The sequence below is a fragment of the Diabrotica undecimpunctata genome, chromosome 7 (assembly GCF_040954645.1).
Source record: "Diabrotica undecimpunctata isolate CICGRU chromosome 7, icDiaUnde3, whole genome shotgun sequence".
NCBI classification, from domain to species: Eukaryota; Metazoa; Arthropoda; class Insecta; order Coleoptera; family Chrysomelidae; genus Diabrotica; species Diabrotica undecimpunctata.
This window is the reverse complement of record NC_092809.1, coordinates 157,236,889-157,257,166: the sequence shown is the minus strand read 5'-3', so window position 1 is coordinate 157,257,166 and position 20,278 is coordinate 157,236,889. Positions and strand designations below refer to the sequence as shown.

Here is a 20,278-nt window from a genome sequence, read left to right as displayed (position 1 = left end):
GAATTATTACCGTTTTGTCATTTTATGTAATTTTTCCTGGTGATAGCACGTTCTGCTAAAAACGTGCAGCTAATGGTTGAAAAGCGGATTCATTCAAGAAGAGCAAAGGCTTTAAATGAGTACATAAAAATGGATGTTTCTCATTCTGTTAGCCTTTGCTTTCATCTTCAACAAATTCAGCCACTACCGAAAAGTCCAATTCAAGAAGCTTATTACGCAAGAGAAATTGGGTTTTATAACTTTTATATTACTGATCTAAAAACTCAAAATTCCATGTTCTATATTTGGACAGAGAACCAGGCAGGAAAAGGCAGTGCGGAAATATCATCCCACTATCTCAGAAGCTAATTTTCAGGGCTGTTCTGTACTAAGGTTGTTTAGCGATGGTTGTGTTTCTCAAAATAAAAATAATATTGTCCTTAGAACACATTCATTTTTTGGAAACACACACACACAATTGTATTTCCCTGTAGGAGGACATAGTTTTTTACCAGCCGACCGTGTTTTTGGAGGAGTAGAAAAGCAGTTGCGAAAAATAAACCCATAATTTTAATTAAACAGGAATACCATGACATCTACAGTGGCATAGGCAAGATAAAAGCACTAGGAGAAGACTGGCCACTACTTAATACTAAGAAGCTAAGTGAATACTATCAGTCTACGCCGTGGACAAGAGTTTGATTTTTGATGAACCCACTACAGCAGCAGCTGGTGAGGAGCAGGAAGAAATGTGTGACTGCCTTGACGATGAGCACTATGACTCGCATATTTAAAAAACTGTTTGTTGCATTAACTACCTACTATGATAATATTTGTCACTTAGGTAAAGTCTATATTATTATTTTATAAAAATAAAAGTTTCTTCAGAAAACCATTTAACCCTTAATAAGATAACGGGAACATATTTCCCACTTTACTTTGCCGCCAAATTTCGATTGTCGCTGTCAATACACAGAATGTTGAATTTTGTGATATTACGTATTCATTTCATGAATAAATACACCAACTATTCTGACAGTTATTCCATGGATCTGATTTTTAGTTGACAATCGACAACTAGATTTTCATAGGTTATGATATTTCTTGCCGCTAAAAGTTGATTTTTGTTACAATTTTGCAAATTATTTGGTGAATCGGCTCCAAAAATTCTGGTAAGTACAAAGTTATTGTATTATTGATATATATATTGTTTGGTCAAGCTAAATACATTGTAATTTGTTATACAAATTTATGAAAAGATAGTTATTTTTGTCTTTGAAGTTGGTGGAAAAATTATTCCCCTTATCCAATTCCATAAAAAAAAAACGCAAAAGTCATGCACCAGAAACATTAAAATTTCTGTTATATTTTAGGATTATGAATTCAAGAAGGGGATTATCAGAACGTGAACTCCTTGCTGTCTTAGAAGAAGATTGGTCTGATGTTGATCTCGACACTGATGATGATGATGACATTTTTATACCATCCCCATCTACTTCTGTTTGCGGTAAGTCCGATGGAGATGTTATTGATAGCAGAATTGGGCAATTGCTTGGTGAATCTGATGAAATTGTTCCTTCTACAACCGTTGATGTAAATTCCACAACTGAAAGAACATCTGAGAATGACCCACAAGAAAATCAAAGTGTTTTGGTAGAACAGAGTCCAGTGGTTACGCTAACTAATTTTACTGGACAATGGACCTCTGAAACAGATGTTCCAGAAATACCAAAATTTGAGCCTGTGTTACAGTCAAATGTTCAATTCACCCATAAAAGTCAACCAATATTTTATTTTGAGAATTTCTTTCCTTGTGATCTAATAGAACAAATTGTTGCTCAAACGAATTTATATGCTGTACAAAAAGACAGCAAAAATTACAAAAACACTAGCCAAGAAGAAATAAGGGCATTGCTAGGTGTTTTTATTTTAATGGGACTGCACCCTGTACCAGACAAAGATTTATATTGGTCAAGTGATCCTTTTTATAATAATCCTGTTATCTCCAAAGCTTTTACAATAACCAGGTTCAAAAAATTAATAGAAAATATCCATCTAAATGACAATCCAGCAGCTGCAGAGAGAGGTTCACCTAACTTTGATATACTGTATAAGATAAGACCATTTATAGATAGACTAAATGAAGTTTTCAAAGAACAAGCCAAACCTGGAAGTCGATTTTCTATTGATGAATGTATGGTGAAATTTAAAGGACGTAGTTCTATCAAACAGTATATGCCCAAGAAGCCGATTAAGCGTGGTTATAAAATTTGGGCAAAGTGTGATGCTATTACTGGGTATCTGTACCAGTTTATTATCTATACTGGAAAAACTGAAGGCATTGAAAATGATGGCTTGGGATACAAGGTTGTAACTGAATTATGCCAAGATATACCACACAAATCTTTGGTTGGTTTTGATAACTTTTTTACGAGTTGCAAACTGTTGGAAGATTTATATGCTAAACAGCTGTATTCTATAGGTACAGTTAGACCTAATCGCAAAGGTTTGCCCGATTTCATGAGGAAAAAGCAAACCAAAAATAAAAAACTTCGAAAGAATGAATTCTATTGTTTGAGCAGTGGCCCTATAACAGCAATAAAGTGGTTGGATACCAAAGAAGTCACGGTTATTACAACTGCTAATCAACCACATGAAGTAACCATGATAAAAAGTACACAAAGAGATGGCACAAAGAAAGATATAATGTGCCCAAAAGTTATTGCAGATTATACACTAAACATGGGAGGAGTTGATCACTTTGACCACTTTAGGGCATCATATCCCATAAGCAGGAAGTCTAGAAAATCGTGGATGAGATTGTTCTTCTTTCTTTTAGATGCAAGTGTAATTAATGCATATATTATGTACACAAGAATTCATGATCAAAAAAATACTTCTCACAAGGATTTTAGGCTTCGCCTTGGAAGAGCTCTCATAGGTGACTTTACAGTAAAGGCATCTCGACCTGTGATATTTAAAAATAAAAAAACGGGCAACTTTGGTATTCCAGACGAAATTCGGCTGAGAAATGTAGGATCACATTTACCAGATGTTCAAAAAAATTATACAAGATGCAGATTTTGCTCAACAAAAAAAGAAGAAAAACGAACGAACATTATATGTAGTTATTGTCAAGTAGCTTTATGCCCAAAACCATGTTTTAAATCATTCCACACTGCTGTAGTTGAGACCTAAATTAGTTTTGTCACCCATATATGCATTTTTGTATTTTTGAATTAATAAATTGTTTCACAAACTGTATAAGGGTAATTAATTTCACACCTACAAAATTTTTTTAAAGAACAACGGGAAAATAGTTCCCACCACTATTTTTTTATTACTTTTTCAAATTATTTTATATTTCAACAAAAATATGTTTTATTTACCTCCTTTAGATACCAAAAGTATATAAACAAACAAATTAATTCTCCTTATATCCCATGTCTTATTAAGGGTTAAACCTTTCATTTATTGTTTTATTACTTTATTTACATGTAAATCAGAAAATGTGCACAACATTTTACATGTAAAACGACCTATTTCCACTGAGTTCGTGCAAAAGGTCTTATTACCAAAACAAAATCAATATTTTAAACTATATTTTAGCTACCCTAACTAAAATCAGTGTTTTAATCGCATGTTTGGAACCAATACTATTATAATAACATTGATTAGAACTCATTATCCCTTTTCAGAGCAAAGTTGCAAGTTTTTCGCCCTCCCTGAAAAATTACTTAAAGTGACTTTAGCTTGTTTGCATTTTACCTCCTTATATGTAAATATATACAGTGACAATTAAATATGTCAAAGTTTGATTAGAAAACGATATATATATAATGCCCAAAGAGCGAAGAAATTAAAAAAAAGTTAAGTTAATTTGACTGGTTGAAAAAGTTTTTCTAATATCTATTTAAATCTTTCTGTAGTAATGCCTATGTATTCTATGAGTCTATCCGTCTTTTGTTTACTATATTGTGACATATTCCAGTCTCTTTTTAAATACGTGGATTATGATTATCGTTTTTCATTTAATAAGTTTTTAGAGTAAATACTCTGTGAATACGTCGAAAACTAGTATGAAAGACACATGATATATGTGGCTGCATTTTCAGATCTTGCAAGCGTTTACGTTACTACAGACGACACTTTTATAAACTGTATAACATTACATCAACCAGTAAACTTATTTATTTTATATGCGTCTTCCTGACGAACAGAAGATATGTTATCTCTCTATAAAACGAATAAAAGATGAAGATCGTACAAGAATAGTCTCGCTCAAGGTAGTGTAATCATAACTATACTGTAAAATATCAACACGAACAATTAATCTATACCAGTACATAATAGCACTTTCATATACTCGTATTCTATTGCAAGAAATATTGCTATCATAAGCAGAAACTTTTGCCGAAAAGGAATAATACTAACAGAAGCCCTAAATCATTGCCAATGTGGTAAAAATAAATTAACTTTAAAAAAAAACTTACTCCTTTCAAAAAACTGCTCCTTCTACCTTCGTAATAAAAAATTATTTAGAAAACTAAACAATAAATGGTGTGGCGAAACCGTTGAATTGTTTAATTCTTCTATAAATGTTGCAGTTAACTTGGGTGGCAAATTACCATTCACCGAGTAATTACTACTTAATTTTATCGTTTAAAACTAAAAGGCGAACTAATATCAAAAACAAAATTTTTTTCGCACACTTGTTGACCAAAAGTGGGGCCAACATTCTTCCACCCTTATAACATCGGCGCTTGCACTTTCCATTTCAGCTGCAGAATATACTGCATCACCAATGTCTGAGACCCAAACCCATATCTAATCTACACTTTATCCTTGGCACAACTCATCTCAACTCTATCTTGGCACTTGATATGAAAACAGAAATTGCTAGAGATGTTAAATAAAAGGATTCAATTGATGAGTTTCAATATTCACTCCACGATCACTAGCTCAATACACGAAGACTCAAATTAAAGAAGACCTTTCTGTCTAAATCAATCCTTCTACAATAAACACTTCTTCTTCTTATGGTGCCGTGCACCTATAGTGCGTTGGCGAATTATCTTAAGGTCAGACGTCTGTCTTTTGCGGCATGCAAAAGTTCGCCAGTGTTAGTTACGCCTGTCCAGTTCTTTATATTTCGCAGCCACGACATTTGTTTGCGACCTACTCCTCTCTTGCCCTTAATCTTTCCTTGGATAATTAGTTGAGGGATTGCGTATTTTTCCCCTCTCAGGATGTGGCCCAGGTATCCAATAAACACTAGAAAGAATTTTTCTTGTAAAATGAAAAACAGTTTTTTTCTAAAAATCTAGAGCATAAATTTATAGTTACATCAATGTTAGATAATATTGACTTACTAACATCATAGAAGTAGTGACCTACAACTAGAAATGAAAATAAGACAATTTTATAAATCATCGAGTTCTGTATATATCTACGTCTATTGTTTAAAAAAATATAATACTAAAATTAACTAAGACTAATGGGACCTACAAGCATATTGATCCGTGGAAGCGTTTAAGGCTTGAGTTGGTTCTTCAGGTCCTATACTACTTCTTTCATCAGAAATGTTAGTTAAACGATCAACATCATCAGCTAAATCATCAGGAAGATCGCTTAAAAGGCTGTAGATTTCTAAAAATAAATCCATTAATACTATACTTGTACTGTATGCTTGACTAAGGTTTACCAACAAAGTCGCTCTTTTCGTAGTGTCTTTGAATGTTTCTCCAATTTGGGCCAACTCCTAAAACCTGACAAAATTATAAATTAACTATAAACTTACTGGCATGAGAAATGAGGACTAAACCTTTTGATAAAATTGCCGGTAATATTTTATTATTAACTTACTAGTATTAACTTAAGACGAAATTCATGATTATTTCCAAAAAACAAAGATTGAATGCAAACCTGTACATTCACAATAACGAAATCGAACGGGTGCACAAATATAAATATTTGGGAACAAGCGTTAATAACAACAATGACATCACAGAAGCAATAAAAACTAGAATTGGAAAGGGTCGAGCTGCTTTTGTTAATATGAAGGACATTCTGGGAAGTCATGGCATTAACTTAAACCTGAAAATGAGATTGGTTAGATGCTACATCTTCTCGATACTGCTGTACGGAATAGAGACTTGGACTTTACACAAGAGCAATACCGATAAACTAGAGGCCTTCGAAATGTGGATATACAGAAGAATTTTGAAAATACCTTGGACAGACAAAGCAACAAATAGTGTAGTTCTTCGAAGAATGAACAAAGAACGGGAGCTGTTGATCACCATCAAGAGAAGAAAGTTGGAATATCTTGGTCATGTGATGAGAGGGAAAAAGTACCGATTGCTCCAGTTTATTATCCAAGGAAAGATTCAGGGCAAACGAAGCGTGGGGAGACGACGTATATCTTGGCTGCGCAATTTAAGAGACTGGTTCCAGTGCACATCTAACCAATTATTTAGAGCAACAGCTTCAAAGATACGAATAGCAATGATGATTGCCAAACTCCGTAGCGGACAGGGCACTTGAAGAAGAAGTCGTCTTCTTCTTAAAGTGCCCTCTCCTTAATGGAGGTTGGCTACTACAATTTTAAACTCTTCTCTATCTTCAGCTGCTCTTATTAGCTGTTCAAAATTTAGCCCTGTCCATTTTCGGATGTTTCTGAGCCACGATAGTCTTTTCCTTCCTAGGCCTCTCTTTGACTCGATTTTTCCGTTCACTATAAGTTGGGCATATTGGTACTTATTATTTCTCAGTATGTGGCCTAGGTATGATGTTTTTCTAACTTTTACTGTGTTAAAAAGTTCTCTTTCCTTGCCTATTCTATGCAGCACTTCTTCGTTTGAGGTATGCGATGTCCACGAAATTTTCAGTATTCTCCGGTAGATCCACATTTCAAAGGCCTCCAGTTTATTTACGGTTGATGTTTTAAGGGTCCACGTTTTAACTGCATATAGAAGAGTCGACCAGACGTAGCATTTTGATAAACGTAGTCGAATTTCGAGTTTTATTCGAGAATCACAAAGCAGTTTTTTTATTTTTTCGAAAGATTTCCTTTCCTGTTCTATTCTCGATCTTATCTCTAGATCAGGATTTAGGCTGCTATCGATCCAACATCCCAGGTACTTAAATCTGTTTTAAAATGTGCCCATTTATTGTGCAAGGTTGAGGTACGTTTCGGTTTGGTTTTGACGTGACAACGTCTTAAATTAGGTTGTGGCTCGGAGTCACTCATGAAAAAGTGTAACGCCCGCTCACGTCTGTTACGATGAGTCACCGAACGAGAGAGAGGCCCGCCGGACCGGCGAATGCCTTGCGTCTCTCTCCCACTCAAACATGATCGGTCCGCTGCGCGCGCAGCACTAGAGAATTAGGCGCGTTGAATCGGTGCGTGCTTGTGTCTCTGTCTTTCTCGAGCGTTCTTGGCGTTGGAAAACCGAGAAAGCGTCATAATACAAGTTCAAACGTGTGGTTAAAGTATCGTCAGCTGTGTCTGTAGTGAAAATGTGGAGTGCTTAGATTCGTCATTTACAACAACTACAACAATAAAGGTAAATAATTGTACACTAATATTTCATTATCGTAAACTATGATTGATTGATTAATTGTTAGATTGACACAAAAGTTGAGAAACTTAGTTTATAGGTTATGTCATACTATTGACAAATGTTGATAGTGTTAAGTAAATTATTAGTTTAAATCACGTATAGTTAAAATTTGTGCAATTCTTATTTTCATTCAATTCCTTGTTCCTATTGTGCAATTTAATAATATTCATATCAATAAATATTCTACCGAGAAAAAGACGTTGTCACGTAAAATCTTCGCCCGTAAAACCGACTTTACAGGCAACCGATTTTTTTAATGTTTATTTTCATACCAAATTGCTCACAGGTCGAGTTGGTCTTGTCGATGAGTAGTTGTAGACCTAAGTCAGAATCCGCAATTAACACTGTATTATCGGCGTATCTGATACTGTTGATATTTACGCCATTCACATTGACTCCATCCTTGGAATGCTCCAATGCTTCTTTAAATACAAACTCGGAGTAAAGATTAAACAGCAGAGGCGACAGAACACATCCCTGTCTAACTCCCCTCCTAATTTCTACTTCTGCGGATGTGGAACCTTCGATCCTAACTCTGGCGTTTTGGTTCCAGTACAAGTTTTTTAAGAATTTGATGTCTTTTCCATCTAAACCGACTTTTTGCAAACGTTCTAATAGTAGGTCGTGTCTTACTCTATCAAATGCTTTTTCGAAGTCTATAAAGCATATAAATATATCTTTCTGTTGGTCGTAGCATTTTTGGGCGAGAACTAGTAAGCTGAACAGGGCTTCTCTCGTTCCCATGCCGGCTCTGAATCCAAACTGATCGTCTCCGATGATTGTTTCGCACTTTCTATAGATACGATTATGTACGATTTTTAATAGGACTTTCTTGCATGACTCATAAGGCTTATCAGACGGAAGTCATTGCAGTGTTGTGGGTTTGGCTTTTTTGGTAGTGGGATGAATATTGACTCCAGCCAATCTTGGGGTATTTTACCTGTATCATAAATGAATTGAATCGAATTGATAAAAGGAAATAATTGATAAATTGAAATCGAATTCAATTGATTGAATAAAAGGACAAATATTTCGATATTTTCTTCGCTGATTAATTTTAACGTTTCTGGGTATATTCCGTCTGGACCTGGGCTTTTATTTGTTTTAAGATGATTAATTGCATTTATGATTTCAGATTTCAGAATTGTTGGCCCTTCGTTGTTATTTTCCAATCTTGATTCTTCTCGTATGTCGTGAAAAAGAGAAGAAGAAGTATTAACTGTTAAATAAATTAATTATATAATTATAACATTACTAATTTTTTTTTGACATTTGTCAAAATTGTTTGCTAAAATTTTTAACCAAGAAATCTGTTTTCTTTCTACGCCTCTACGGCCTTCTATTTTTTCTTTTACGATCGGTTGTAATATTCTATATCCCCTCACTATATGTCCCAGATGAGACATTTCCGGTATTTAACAGTCTTTAGTAATTCACTTCATCTTTGTTGATCCTCTTTAGTCCTTCCTCCTTAGGTTTTCTTTCTGTCCAAAGTATTTTCAATAACTGTTTATGAATCCATATTTCCAATGCTTTAATTATGTTCATGCTAGATCATTTCAGTGTTCACATTTCTCCTCCATACAAAAGTACAGACCAAATGTAGCACTTAGCCATTATTTGTCTTAGTTCTAAACTGAGATAAATATTACAAAGAAATGTCTTCATTTTAGTAAAAGTGGTTCTATGACACACAATCTGCCATTTAAGTCTTCATAAAACAACATAATTATGTGTAGACGTCTCTTGACTGGTGCATGTCTAATAAGGAAACTTTTATAATTCAAGAGAATATTCAGAACTATAATAACTAGAGGGATAAAATTAGTGTCGCACAAAATGAAAATTTGGAAGAGAACTGTTTATGCCAAGAAGAAGGATAACGATTGCGTCGTTTGCTTTGAGATAGTTGATAGAGAAATACGGCGAGACGAAAAGAGAGGTATAGTATATTATAAATTACATTAATACAATAATTTAAAACTGAAACTGTACCAAACACAATATTCAACGAATTACAACGATCTCAAAACAAAATACTAAGAAATGTGATAAAAGAAAATATTAAATAATGTAATAAATATAATTATACTAAATAGTAGTAATCTCAAAATTGTAACAACTATTTTTGTAATACAAATATCATTCAAAATAATACCAAATATACACACTTACTCTGGCGTGTATTCCATCTGGTAATAAATCTATTAAATATTCATTGGCAGTTATATGATGGATAACTCTAGCGCTAATAACTATTTCACCTGCAGAACTTTTCGATTCAGCTGCTTTAATATCATCTATGGGTTGTCCTACTGTAAGATAATGTGAATTGTTTTCATCTCCGACTATAGAAAATAATAAATGGCCACATGACACCGCCAGTTTCACTACAAAAATATTTGGTTACATTTACTAATGTAAAACAATATTTAATAATAAGCCTATCAAATGTGCTGTAAACAATAAAAGGAAACTCAACAATAAGTAATGAACCAGATTTCAAACGAAAAACTTTTTTGGGGCAAAAATGTGAAAACTCTTTTTTTTTTATTTATTTATTAGCAATCAGAATTACAAGTTCTATGAACGAATGTGCTAACTAAACACGCGCGTCTTATATTTTCTAGGACTTTTTGGAACCCTCTCCAGTTAGAGATCCTTCTCTTCTTAGAGTGTCGTCTGCTCCATAATGGCTATTTTTATTTTTGAACTTGCTGCTCTAAACAATCAATCGATCTGCATTGATACCAATCACGTAGTCTCAAAGTCTCAAAATTTCATATTTTGGTCCCCTCATCACGTGGCCTAGGTATTCCAGCTTTCTGGTTTGTATAGTGGTGATTAGTTCTGTTTCTTTACCAACCCTCTCCAGTACTTCTTTATTTGTAATTCTATCAGTCCATGATATTTTTAATACTCTGAGGTATAACCAGAGTTCGAAAGCCTCAATTCTTTTTAAATTGCATTTTTTTAATGTCCAAGTCTCAGCTCCATATAATAATATTGAAAATATATAACAGCGAATGGTAGGTACGTATTCTGATCTCCAAATTTAGATTTTTGCAAGTTAGGAGTGGCTTCATTCGTATAAATGCTGATCTGGCAATCTCTATTCGCCTGTTTATTTCTGCAGTATGATCATTGGTTTCATTGATCAAAGTTCCCAAGTACTGATATTTTTCTACTTGTTCTATCACGTTACCATTGATTGTTAATAGGTAATGTATATTTTGTGGTCTTTTTATAATTAGCATGTACTTCGTTTTTTTAGCGTTTATAGTAATTCTCATCTCATCACTATTCATACTTAAGCTTTCATACTTAAGTTAAACAAAAGTGGCGATAAAACACATCCCTGTCTAACTCCTCTACAGATCTTCATTTCTTCTGAGTGTTGCTCATCAATTTGAACTATGGCACTTTGGTTTCACTATGATGTTTGCACTATATTTATGACTTTACTGTCAATGCGCTTGTTTATAATTATTGATATTAGTTTTTCATGTCTTATTTTATCGAAAGCTTTTTCGTAGTCAACAAAGCACAAGTGTAGATCAACGTTTACATCCCTACATCACTGAATCAATATGTTGATGGCAAATAGTCCTTCACGAGTACCCATTTCATTTCGGAACCCGAACTGCGTCTCGCTATTATCCTCCTCTAGCCTTTTGTATATTCTCTTATGTATTACTTTCAGCAGTACTTTTAAAGTATGACTCATGAGGCTCAGTGTTCGATAATCAGAGCACTCTTTTGCTGCTTGTTTTTTAGGGATGGTTATTAATGCTGACTTCAGCCACTCTTGTGGTATTATTCCCGTATCGTACACCGTGTTGAATAAATCTGCCAATACTTCCAAGTTATCTCTTCCACTAGTTTTAACAGTTCTACTGGTATTTCATCTAATCCAGCTGCCTTATTGTCTTTAGAGTTTTTGATAGCATATTTGATTTCATTTATCGTGATCTTCTGTCTCTCTAAAGGATTTAATTCTTGTATTTTTTGCATTTCACCTCTTTCATCTTGAAAAAGTTCTCTAACGTACTCCTCCCATCGTCTTAATTTCTCTGGTAAAGCTATTAGTAGTACTCTTTTTTGTCTTTTATGTGTCCTTGCTGTCTATTTTTACCCATTCCAGTCATTTCTCTTATTTTTTTGTGCATATTTCCCATATCATATTTTGTTTCTAGTTCTTCTATCTCTTTACATTGTTTCATCAAATAGATTTCCTTAGCTGTTTTGATTTTTTCCTTAATTATTCATTGTATTTCTTTATACTTCTGTAGATCTTTTCCTTTATATTTCCTTCTTTCTTCCATCTGTAATAGTATTTCTTCTGTCATCCACTGTTTTTTAGCCTCTGACCTATGCTGTATCACACTTTCTTGAGCTGGTTTCAGTAATGTGTTTTTATATTATACCACTTTTTATTTACACCCATAATTTGTTTGTTGTCAGTTAGTGTTTTTTGCATATTAACATTCACATTATTTTTTAATTCGTTTTTTATTTCTTCGTTTTTTGGCACGCCACAGATGAGAAAATGAGAAATCATAGATTAAGATGGTAATGACTAATGTGGTAACTTCACCTTGTAAGAAGGAGTACAAGGAAAAAATCAAAAGGACGTAATTTGAGGAATGGAGATAATTTATACAAGAATTGACCAATGAGGTTACATTGTGTCGTGTACAAATAGTAGATATATCTTAGAATATTTAGCAGCCTAGGAAACTTCGGTATTTTAAATCAAATATTTTTAATTCCATTAAATAATATTAAGGACTCTATACTTCTTTTAGACATATCTTTCAGTCACTCCTGCGTGTACGTATATTTTTATTAAGTTTATTGGAATCTAATATAAAATAATTATGATCTCTTGCTATAAAAAAATAATAAATATAATGATTTTGCGATGATTGCGTTTAATACTTCCAATTGAGATAATAGGTTAGAAAAAATATGCTTTACTTATTACTATGTAATTATAGCAGTGTTGTTTAGCTGTATATAATATTGCAATAAGTTAAAAGGTACCTTTAACGACAACATCAACATCTGTTTGATAAGTTCCATAAGTCTTTTGTATAACCAAAGCACAATCCAATGCTTCGTGCACTGCATCTCGCAATGATAGATGTTCTGTTTCTTTCCACATGGCTATAAAAGCATCCCCAGAAAACTTTAAAACGTCGCCGCTATGGGATAAAATTTCTTGAACCATTGCTCCAATATATGCATTTAGAACTTGGGTCAAACGAGAGGGGCCACCTCTGCCAGTCGTGTTATACTTTTCGCAAAGATCGGTAAACCCTTAAACACAAATTAATTCGTTTTTATTAAAATTTTTTAAATAGTTTTCTTTTATACGACTATAATACAGGCTAGATATTGGAGCATGTCATTTAACATCCAATGTTTAAAATGTATAAAGTATTTTGGTCTGGGATTTCGGGCCCATTTTCTCCCTTTATTACTAACAGCTAATTTTTTGTCTTAATTATCCTCATGGAAATTAAGAAAAATGGCCATGAAATAGTGGTAATTGGAACATATGCACCGACGGATGACTCAAGGGTTGACAGCAAGGAAGAGTACTTTAACAAGTTAACAACTGTTCTAGCCACAATTAATAAGAAGAAAGAAATTTGGATCTTAGGTGATCTTAATGCAAGAACTGGAAAGAGCTCCAACAGTGAAATAATAGGGAGATATGGAGAAGACATTCTGAACGACAATGGTCAAAGATTAATAGATTTTTGCGAGGCACATTCTTTGAAAATATTAAATGGTTTCTTCCCCCATAAGAATATACATAAATTTACATGGACGCAGCCTACCAGGAATTTAAAATCAATAATTGACTATTTCATTCATCGTAAAGATTCTAAACTAAAAACGAAGGACGTGAAGGTGTTTAGAGAGCCATAATGTGGAAGTGACCACCATATGATTATTGCAAAAGTAATGGTGACATTTAAGAGAGAACAATCAAGTCACAAAAATGATGAAGTAACAGACATAGGAACAACCATAGAAAACATAAAATATAACCTGGAAAGCTTTAAACAAGATTCGACAAAGTTCTTATATAAAATTAGAATAGCTCAGAAAATAAAAAATATAGAAACAAATGACTTAGACCCTGAAAGTCTGTATGAGGTAATTAAAAAATATATTCATGAAGCGGCAAATGAAGCACTGGGAAAAGTTGAAAATCGGAAAAAAGGAAAACCTGAATGGTTGTCAACGGAACTAGAAGAGAAAGTTCTCAAGGAAAAACAAGCATATCACATATGGCTTCAATCCAAAGATCCTCAAGACAGAGAAATATACGCTAAATGGAATAGAGAAGTTAAAAAAGACATGGATAAGGCGAAAAATATAAACTGAGAGGCTAAGTGTGATGAACTGGACAGATTTATGGGTGGAACAAAAGTGGCGCAAGCTTGGAAAACATTAAAGCAGTTTAGGAAAAATGAGAAAAATGAAGACAACATTTCTCTCATAAAGTTAAATGAATGGGAAGAATATTATACGAAACTGCTGAAAGAGGATAGAGTAGAGTACAGATGGGAAAAGATAAGGGAATTAATAGACAACAGAGACGAAAGACAGGAAATCCCTATAATAACATTATCTGAATTGACGGAAACCTTAAAAGAGGTTAAAAACGGAAAAGCCGCAGGGCCTGGAGACATTCCCATAGAATCAGTTGCCAACCGTAGTCCGTTTGAAGAGGTTTACTCTCCGGACACTGGAACTCACTTAAGCATGGGTGTATGTTACCTGAAGTAAAATCTAATTAAAATATTAAACATCACATAATATTATAAACATCATGTACAATCTTTGGTAACATTTTTCAATTTAAAGGGTTTTTACCCAAATATTTTGGTGGCTCAGGCATGTTAACCTGCATTTTAAACCTGATGATGGAACAGTTGTTCCGAAAACGTTCGTGCTTGTAATGTTGCCCTTTTAAGGGTTTTTATAAAATAAAATATACCCACATACAAAGACTAACCTCTTTCATTCCCATAGAGCTGGTTAAATATGGGCCGACTGCACTTTTAGAATTAATAGTAGACCTTTTCAATAAATGTATGTGTGGAGACCTAGAAATTCCTAAAGATTGGAATAAATCTTATATAAGCTCCATATATAACAGATTGAATAAAAGAGACTGTTCCAATTATAGAGGTATTAGTGTGACGAGCTCTGTGGGCCGGTTGTACGGCAGAATATTAAAGAAGAGGGTAGAAAGACAGATACAAGATATTGAAGAACAAAGCGGCTTTCGTACCGGGAGATCCTGCCTTGATAATATATTTATCCTACGACAAATAATTGAAAAGCGTGTCGAAAGAAGTAGAGAGACCCATTTGGTATTTATAGACCTTGAGAAAGCATATGATAGTGTCCCGTTAAAGAAAATGTTTGAGGTCCTCAAAAGGTCCGGATTGGATTCGACGTATATCCGAGCGATATATAAATTGTACGAAAATGCAGTTAGTTGTGTAAAAATTGGAACCAGAACCTCAAATGATTTTAAAGTCACTAAAGGCCTAAAGCAAGGATGCTGTTTGTCACCGACACTCTTTAAAATATACGTCCAAGAAGCATTGAGGAATTGGAGAAATAAATGTAGATTTATGGGCATCGAAGTGGGACAAGAAACTCTGTATACATTGTTGTTTGCAGATGATCAGGTGGTGGTTGCAACCGATGAGGAAGATATAAATTAAATGAATCAAAAATTATTTGAGGAATATGCCAAATGGGGGCTTACTGTAAACATAAGCAAAACAGAATATTTAAAAATTGGCGGAAATACCACAGATCTGAGGCTTGAAAACGCAGTCATAAAAGGCTGCAACCAGTATAAATATCTAGGAAGCATCATATCAGCAGATGGCAGAGTTAAGATAGATGTACAAAACCGAATAACCCAAGGAAAAAAATGCATCCGAATACTGAATTCATTACTGTGGTCTAATAAAATAAAGATACATACCAAACTTCGCGTATACAGAGCAATTGTAGAACCAATTACCACATATGGTGTCGAATGTTGGACGATGACAAAGAATGAACGAGATAAAGTAGACGTTGTGGAAATGGATTATCTTAGAAGGTCATGTCAAGTATCGAGAATGGAAAGAATCAGGAATGAGGAAATACGAAACCGTACAGGAATTAGAGATACTCTTTCAGATAGAATACAAGGAAGGCAATTACAATGGTATGGTCACGTGATGAGAATGGAGGAGAAGCGGTGGCCAAAGAAAGCCTTAATGTATGTTCCGCCAGAAAGAAGGAAAAGGGGAAGACCACCAAATTCCTGGAGAAGAGAAATTACAAAAACAATGCAATCTAGAGGCTTAGAAGAGGGAGATTGGAGAGATAGGAAAAGATGGAGGCTGAAATGCGGGAAGCGGCAATCGCCGTAGGACCCCCGTTATATGATGTGATGATGATATATATATATATATATATATATATATATATATATATATATATATATATATATATATATATATATATATATATATATATATATATATATATATAATTTCCGAAACAAGGCATACTTATTGATATTGATCAAATTATGTAATAGATAATATAATACATTACCGGAAACATCACCAAATAGTAAACATGCGTCTAAATCTTTCATAGAATAATCTCCAATATTATATATGATTTCGTCTGGGACCAATGATGCCATAATCCTTACATGCTTTTCAACATATTGATCTCCATCACTTTCACATCTTCTTGTAGTTGTTACTATGGGTTTATTTCTCCTTTTTCTAAACTCTTCTGCTTCTGCACTTTGAATAATAGATGATTTGAGTGCCCACAAATATTCTGAGGGCGGTTCGAGTGCTAAAAATGCGACTTTGTAAGTCTTGGATTAATAATTCTCGTATAATAACGACAACTGGTTACTAATAACAATATTATCTAAATTTAAAAATATTACCTCCTAAGCAATGACCTTAATCATGATTCAATCTTCGCTTATCCACTGCTGGACATAGATCTCCCTCATAATTTTCCATATATTTCGATCTTGTGCCTCTTGCATCCAATTCCTATGACAACGTTTTAGATCGTCAGTCCAACGTGTTGGTGGACGACCTCTGCTTCGGTAGGCATCATCTCTTGGTCAGCATTCCAGTATCGGCTTTGTCCATCTATTATCTGTCATGACCTTAATATCGGACCAATATTTTAAAACACTTTCTTGTGGCATGTCTGATTTAAATTTTATGTTAATACTCCAGTTGTCAGAGACGAAAGTGCAGTATTTTTGATTGGAAGGTCTCCAAAATTTTTATATTTGAAGGCTTCCTATAGCCCCAGAGTTCTATGCCGTAAGTCCATATTGGTTTTAGTATGACTTTGTAAAGCAGTATTTTGTTCTCCAATGATAGTTGTGACTTTTTGCCAAGTAACCAATTCATTTGTTTTAATTTTATATTGAGCTGAGTTTTTTTGGCGTTAATGTGTTATTTCCAGGTGAGCTTTCGGTCCAAATTCAATCCAAGATATTTCACTACGTCTCTAGGAGGAATAGGGGCTTTGTTTAAACTAATTTGTGGACAGATGCGTCTTCTTGTTGTGAATGTTATTTAGGCTGATTTTTCGTTATTGACTTTAATTTTCCATTTTGTCAACCAATTCTCTAATGTATGCAAGTAATTTTGCAGCTTTTCAGATGTCTGGATCTTTGTTTGAAACTAAACCGGCTGTATTATCGGCAAAAGTCGCCACTGTGACGTCATCTGTAATAGGTATGTCAGCAGTAAAGATTACATTCAGAAAGGGATCGAGGACACTTCCCTGAGGAACTTCGGATTAGATTGAGTGATAGGTTGAGAAATTATTATTGATTTATACTTAAAACGAACGTTCGTTAATATAGGACTTCAGGATAAGGTACATATCGCTAGGCAGTAAAGATTTTAATTTATATAACAAACCGTTGTGACAGACTTTATCAAAAGCCTGCTGAATATCAAGAAATACTGAGGCACACATAGTCTTTTTATCCAAACTTTTCTTGATTTTATTTCCTATTCTATGACACTGTTGGATTGTTGAATATTTTTGACGGAAACCAAATTGATGTTCGGGTATTATGTGCTCGAGTGGTACAGTTTCGCTTATTCTATTTAGCAGGAGTCTTTCAAATATCTTTTACATTAAGAGTAACAAGCTTATCGGACGATAGGAAGAAGGTTCTGTAGGCAATTGACCTAGCTTTCCAATCATTACAATATAAGCTAATTTCCAATGAATTGCCTTAACTGCAGCATTTTATTATGAGTACTGCTTTCCTGGGTAGATGTTTTAAGATTATCCCATCGATTAAATGGTATGCTGGGGCTTTGTGAGAGTTGGTACTTATTATTATTCCAATATTTAAAATAGCAAGAGATCAGTCACTAATCCAATATAAGAATTGCTTATAAAGAGGAAGAAGAAATATTCTGCAAATACATTATTTTGACGTGACAACGTCTTAAATTAGGTTGTGGCTCGGAGTCATTCAAGAAAAAGTGTAACGCCCGCTCACGTCTGTTACAGTGAGTCGCCGAACGAGAGAGAGGCCCGCCGGACCGGCGAATGCCTTGCGTCTCTCTCCCACTCAAACATGATCGGTCCGCTGCGCGCGGCACTAGAGAATTAGGCGCGTTGAATCGAATCGGTGCGTGCTTGGCGTTGGAAAACCGAGAAAGCGTCATAATACAAGTTCACACGTGTGGTTAAAGTATCGTCAGCTGTGTCTGTAGTGAAAATGTGGAGTGCTTAGATTCGTCATTTACAACAACTACAACAATAAAGGTAAATAATTGTACACTAATACTTCATTATCGTAAACTATGATTGATTGATTAATTGTTAGATTGACACAAAAGTTGAGAAACTGAGTTTATAGGTTATGTCATACTATTGACAAATGTTGATAGTGTTAAGTAAATTATTAGTTTAAATCACTCTGCAATCAATCGTAATTCAGTCGATTGAGAAGAAACAGCGCGTATTGCTAGTCAAACATTTAAAATAACAAATTATAACTTCTAACCTGTCAAAACAGGGCGACCAAACAAACGAACTAAACCGACCAATCACCACGCGCGGAGTTAGAATTTAACTGTGTTTAGCAAGAATTTCAAATTCAAATTTTAGTAAATGTTTTAATTTTCAACTTTACCATTTACAATTACAAATTTTAATTAATTTCAAATTTATTTAGCAAAAATTTGAACCTTCGATCTGAATAAGTGTTTTGATTTTCAAATTGATTCTTTAAAATTAAAAATATTAAAATATATATAATCAGAAGTGAACGTCACATAACATTATCTGTACTTATTATTATTTAATATGTAGGCAAATACATGTGACCATACTTGGTAGACACAATTGGAAATAGTAATTTTTTATAACTGAAAAAAATAAATATATAAAATACTGGTAGCAAACAATAACTTCAATGATCGATATCTCCGCAACTAATTGATATATCGAAAAAAATTTCAAATAAATTATAGTTAAAATTTGTGCAATTCTTATTTTCATTCAATTCCTTGTTCCTATTGTGCAATTTAATAATATTCATATCAATAAATATTCTACCGAGAAAAAGACGTTGTCACGTAAAATCTTCGCCCGTAAAACCGACTTTACAGGCAACCGATTTTTTTTATTGTCAACCTGTGCCCAACTTCTATCAGCTTTCTTTATTGAAGGAATTGATAGTGTCGGGTTCTTGAATTTTTTTGTTGGTATCACCAACAATAAATTCAATAAAATGTTAAGGAAGCAAGATTTATACTCCGATTACATAAAACTATGAAATAAAATAATAATATAGCATGAACTATGAAGGTGTAGTTGTCGATAAGATTTAAAAAGCTTTTGTTGGGTCAAGTCACTTTATAAATATGTATAATGACCAGCAACCAAAGTCTTTCTCACGTGAAATCTTAAAGGCATAGGTGTTAATGTGAACAAGAATATCTTCAACCGACTGATCTCAGCAGAGGTAACAATTGAGACTATATTTCTGTTATTCTGTATTATTATGCTAACACTTCAATATATTCAAGACGATAGAAAGGCAGAGAAACATTAAGTTCATTAAATTGGATTAATTAACACATTCATTCATTCATGATCTCAGTGTTTAAAAGTTCGACTCTGTAATTTCATTATTTCAACTATAGTTAATTAATTAAATAGTGTTTACTTACGATTATGCATAATATTCATATTTGATTTGTATAATTAATATTAAATTAACTAAACTCTGGTATAAGGTAAAATATATTATATTAAAACCATAATGACAAATGTCAATATGAAGTAACTTTTAGCATAACGATACAAAAAATTGAAATATTTGACAAAAAATAACATTTATTCTATTCGCTCCGTGCGTGACCATGGTAGGGGTACTTTGAAACGATGCCAGCGTGCGTAGCGGCGAAATATGACAAAATTGGGCCTACCTTTTTACGCATAAATTTTATCAAAAATGTGAGCAAATACATATTGCGTATTTAATTGTGCTAATAATAGCAAAAATAGTAGGTGTAGTTTTTATAGGTTCCCAAAGATTACATATAAATTAGAGAAAAGAAAAA

The 20,278-nt window shown here is 33.7% G+C and overlaps 1 protein-coding gene across 5 annotated transcripts in view; it reads right to left on the bottom strand.

Moving 5' to 3' along the window:
• Positions 1-20,009, bottom strand: part of LOC140446071 (adenylate cyclase type 10-like) — a 77,720-nt gene extending 57,711 nt beyond the window's left edge. For 4 of the 5 annotated variants that reach the window (XM_072538590.1, XM_072538591.1, XM_072538593.1 and 1 more), the window contains exons 1-6: positions 19,886-20,009; positions 16,254-16,508; positions 12,651-12,926; positions 9,780-9,994; positions 5,684-5,747; positions 5,488-5,628 (exon numbers count right to left, since the gene is read on the bottom strand). In XM_072538590.1, coding sequence (XP_072394691.1) covers positions 5,488-5,628; positions 5,684-5,747; positions 9,780-9,994; positions 12,651-12,926; positions 16,254-16,508; positions 19,886-19,904 — 970 coding nt within the window. In that variant the 5' untranslated portion in view covers positions 19,905-20,009. Of the gene's footprint in view, positions 1-5,487; positions 5,629-5,683; positions 5,748-9,779; positions 9,995-12,650; positions 12,927-16,253; positions 16,509-19,885 lie in introns of those variants that run through there. The other variant, XM_072538594.1, reaches the window with a different exon arrangement.
• Positions 20,010-20,278: the final 269 nt, after the last annotated feature.